The following is a 5,000-nucleotide window of genomic DNA, read 5'->3' on the forward strand; positions in this document are numbered from 1 at the left end:
GTGCCCATCTACCCCCCCCCCCCCTCCCCCAGCAGCCTGCCTGACAAGGAACCTCTCTTGTTCTCCTTAATTGGGATAACACGTGCAAATGGTTAGCACTCTGTCTGTACAACATAGCTGATAACGACTGGTGAGTTCCTTCCTCACTCATTCGCCTCTTCTGGACCTTGCTAATTCCTTTTCTCTTTTGAGTCTGGATTTTCCCCATTTCCAAACCCATGCTTCTTGGCCAAAGGCAGCCTTAACACTACGCTGAGCAGGAGAACACCTCTTTCTGGGTTTCTTTTCAAGAAAGGAAGAAAACATCACCTTCCAGCCTGAAATTAATCTCTCCAATCCCTGTCCTGATATCTGAAATTATTCCATTGGAGAGTAACTCCATTTTTTACTCGAGTTCTTTCACTTGGAATTGCTTATTAAAATGCAAATGGTCCTGCGAAGAGTAACATTATCAGTTAACAACACCTGATCTGCAATGAGAGGCTACAGACAAAAATGCCTTGTGGAGAAGGGCCTGGGCATGAGACACTAACCAGGTATCCAGGTGGAATGAATTTCAGAGGTAAAGGAGCTTGGATGGAGAGGCAAGAAACAGACAACCCTCACCACTTTGCCAATGGCTTCTTCTCTTTAGGTGACAGCTCTAGTTTGTCTCATCAGTGACAAACACCTTCTCAATCTTGGCTGCACTTAAGACTAGGGACCTGGGTTAAAGCCCTTTGTTTAAAATGGGTACTACAGACATTGTTTACAAGAGTATAGCATGTGCTCACGGAACATTAGTCACTTAAGCTCCGGTCTCCCCAGACTCCGTGTTCTCTAAATTTTAGTCCAACAATTGTTCTTACCAACAGCTGCAGTAGTGTCAACCCACATGACCAAACCGTGTCCAACCTGGAGGCTACACGGGTCTTTCTTAGTTTACTCTTTCCTAGATACCTTCTCTCACAGTCACATATTAACACAGGTGATTTCCACTGTATTTGCGGTAAAACTCTATCTCATGTCCATGACAATTTCCTTTCCTCCAACTCAAGTATTTTCTTGCCTTCATGTAGAAGTTTAAAGTTATCATACTTATTATGGAGGCTGTGTCTTCTCTTTTCTCAGACCCTCCATACTGCTTTTATTTCTTTGTTGGAAAGTATGAAAAAAACATGACAATTGTTTTAATTGGAAAGGATTATTGCATCTCCCAGTCAAACCAACTATTTTACAGATGAATTCACTAAAACCCAGAAATATTATTGAAAACTTAAAGACGGCTTAAAATGGAGGAAAGGGTCTGGGTTCTACAAGTTTCAGAACTTACCAAAGTGCTTAACTTAAGATTTGTCAAAATATCATGGCTAGTGTTTTTTGCCAAAAACGTCATTATCACCAATTACAATTTTGTATTTTAAGTTGGCCTTCTCATAAGCATTTAATGTAAGAATTTGGGATAACTGCCATTGTTTTAAAATTCTAAATTACAGACATCTTAAATTAATCACAGATTTTATATTCCTATGTACTTTAGGATTACTGAAATTTAGTTTATTAATTCCCAGTAACATTTAAATTGAACCCATTTTAAAATATAAGAAAATTCACCATTATAAAACAACAAAATTACAGTGGGAAGGATTAAGAGCAGTGATTTGCTAGTAAATATTGAACAACTAGTTGGGGGCAAGAGGGCACCTGATTTGCAGTATTTTCCAATTTCCATAGTGCAAATACTTTGCCCAATTTCCAGTTACTAACATGAGGTCAGGGATCACAGAATGGAAATATGTACATACAATGGATTCTCATGGGCCCATGCAAGTCAGCACTGGCACATTCTGATAGAAGGGACCAGATAGTGGAGCCTTTTCATTGACAAACTCTTTTCACATCACTGACCATTTCTCCTTTATAACCTGCTGTATCCTGAACACATAAGTACATAACACCTGTACATTATTATATTTACACGTTTATTTACCAACCACATTGCAGAAGCTTTCTATCATTTTTTTTGATATAAAAACATATTAACAGATGTGTCACCTCAGGGCCCACCCATGCACACACACATTTTATATACTCTTACACAAACACATAAAACAAGAAGAGAAGCCTCTCAAGATAAAACACATTCTCATTATGTCTAATGCACTAAAATTCTCCATCCTTTTCCTTTTTTTTTTTTTTGTTCTTAGATTCTGATCTTTACCCACTAACTTGGATTCATATCCCACCATTTGGGTAGCGGTCCTAAAATTGAAAAACAATGCTAAAATAGACTAAGCTTGTTGAAGACACAATTATCGGTCATCCGTCTACATCTATCCCAATGCCTAGTAATAATTATTGAGGCCCAAGAAGGTTAAGGAAGCCTAAAGATGTACCTGCCACCAGTGACAAAAGATCCTTCCAGGCAAGTGATAGTTCATGACATAAAAGCAGAATAGTCATGGCTTACAAGTGAAAGCTAGAGTCTCTTCCAAGACAACCACCCCTTCAGCAGAAATTGACACAACTTTTTAGAAACCTGTACCGACCCCATCATTGCTGAAACTTTGGTCCTTCCTCTACTGTGGCCCTGTAACCAACCCTGCCCATTTACCTAGGAAGAGCAGGCAAATCTGGGCAGCCATCATTTCCCTATTATTGATAACATTAAACAGTGTGGAAAAGGTACCCACCTTTTCCACAAAAAACTCTTCCAATCCTGTTAAAAAGGGAGCTGTTTAACACTGATTACTATTATATAAAAGATACATACTTCTACTACATAACACACATTAATACCAGCTCTCTAATAACCAGAAGACAAAGACAGAGTTGAAGAAAATACTCACTCAGGAAAATGAAATCTGAATCCACGGACTTTTCTCTTCAGTGTGTTCATGCACCACATGCTTTTTTATAGGTGCTATTAAATGTACACTATAGTTTCAAGACAATCCAGATAAGCGTCTTCACTAAAATACACAACACCATTAATCATCTCAGTGACAGTGCTCCAATTTAACATCTTGGGGCTTTCCTCCCCTTCTTCATCATTTATTTGCCAATATTTCCTTGTTATGAATATCCCCCTAGTGACTTTCCCTGGCAGTCACAGCTGTGCTGCCTACTGTGTCTACCTTGACTACAAATAACACAAATTCTTTAAAAAAAAAAAAAAAGCCAGCCCTTGAGATGATACCTACAGTTAGAAGGATAACCTTTCTGTGGGCTGAATTCCTGGTGCCCTTATCCAGGCTTCTGACTTTAAATTGACAATCCTCCACCTCTATCCTGATGGTAATCTCAGATACGTGAAATTGGCTTAATTACAAATGAACAACAGTTGGCCATTGGTCTCCACTTACTTGAACGGTCAACAGTCAACTGCTACTTTCAGGTGGTCCGTAAAGAATCCCCCTTCTTATATAGCAAAGGGCTTCTTCCAAGTGTCCGTGAATCACAACAAATCCACAAAACCACTACCAAATTATAGGAACCTGATTACCAAAGCCACAATAAGGATGACTCACAGATAACAAGAATTTTTTTTAAATAATCAGTAACAATTTTGCATTGCAATTAAACCAATTGTGATGAAAAGAACAATGCTACTGAGACAACAGAATATTGAGAAATAAAGCCAGAGAAAAATAAGTAGCAAAGATCCATGGAAGAATCCCAACTCTATCTGGTATCCATTTTGTGTCCCCTTTAGAGAGCAGCCTTCACTGGCTCCAGAATTTGATGGTTAGAAAATGGAAACCATGAAAGAAAATGTTGTACAACCAATTGGGGGAGTAAATGAAAGTAGAACTCACCAGCTTGTATTCAGAAAGGATGTTTAAGGAAAAAAGAGTATTTTTTTGAATAATGGAACTCCACTACAAAAGAAGATAAGAGTTTGAAGACAAAAAAAAAAAAAAAACACACTGAAGTATATTTGCAAAGTCTATCCAGAAAGTCTAATCCCTTCAGGGGAACTGTTTACCTGGCTTTATATTTTCTACAGAATAACTTAATTAATTAAAGGTTACTGTTGCTTCAATCAGTATTCCATAACTTTTATGGGAAGCCTAAGGGCTATGCTTTTGGGAAGACTCAGATTTAGATTATTGTTTAAAAAAAAAAAAGCAAAAACTTCCTTCTGAGCAAAAGCAACAAAAGTCAAGCTATGATACATTAAAATGCCTTTCCTTCCCAGAACAGAGTGTTTACTTCAGTGATAGTAACAACACCTCATTACCAACAGTACAGATTCTGTTAAGTAATGGACAAAGCAAATGGCAGCTAAGGCAGAGGACTCAACTTCAATTTAACTGTCCTGTAAGGTACATAGTAATTAGCTGCAAAGCTCTGAAATCTTAGCTAGCATGTTAAGTCTGCTACATGACAGTATAATTTGACTTCTTAAAGGATTATGCAAATTACAACTCATCATTCCATTACAGGATTGAAAAAAAGTGACAGCTAATTTATACATAACACACCTTTCAAATCCCTAAGATGCGTAGCACCTGTGCAATGTATTTTGCAGAGATTTTCTTGCATATAAGTACTTGTTTATTGCAATATAAAGAAGCTTACCTAAGAGCGTTAATATAGTCATTTTTAAAAACTTTAAGACCACAATTCCAAAAGAATAAACATTTTTTTGGTCTCGATTTCAAAGGCAAATTTTGTTGATTGTTTTTGTTTGGTTTGGCTTTGTTTTCCCCACTAGATTAGAGAAATAGAAGGTTTCAATACAAGGATATTTTTGAATAGCTGGCAACCACAAGCACTGATGCACGAGCCAGAAGGAAGACTCACAAAGATTTCAACATACTTCTGGTAGGTAGATTCACAGTAGATCCCGTCATATCTGTAGATTTTCCTACATTCTGATTGGTTGGGCAGAGGATGCTGGGCAGTTATTCTGTAGAGGCATCAAAAACAGATAGACATGACTAGAGGTTCTCTACAGTCAACCGGAATGCAGGATAACAAGGATGTTGAAATTTAATATATTTTGCTGCTTATGC

General features: G+C 37.6%; 1 protein-coding gene across 1 annotated transcript in view; it reads right to left on the reverse strand.

Annotated features, from left to right (window-relative positions):
- Window positions 1-5,000, reverse strand: part of NPAS3 (neuronal PAS domain protein 3) — a 743,536-nt gene that overhangs the window by 738,336 nt on the left and 200 nt on the right. Inside the window, 1 exon segment of the mRNA XM_077772747.1 lies at window positions 4,805-4,894. Coding sequence (XP_077628873.1) covers window positions 4,805-4,894 — 90 coding nt within the window.

This window comes from Crocuta crocuta, unplaced genomic scaffold, assembly GCF_008692635.1.
Source record: "Crocuta crocuta isolate KB4526 unplaced genomic scaffold, BGI_CrCroc_1.0 scaffold116, whole genome shotgun sequence".
In the NCBI taxonomy this organism is placed as follows: Eukaryota; Metazoa; Chordata; class Mammalia; order Carnivora; family Hyaenidae; genus Crocuta; species Crocuta crocuta.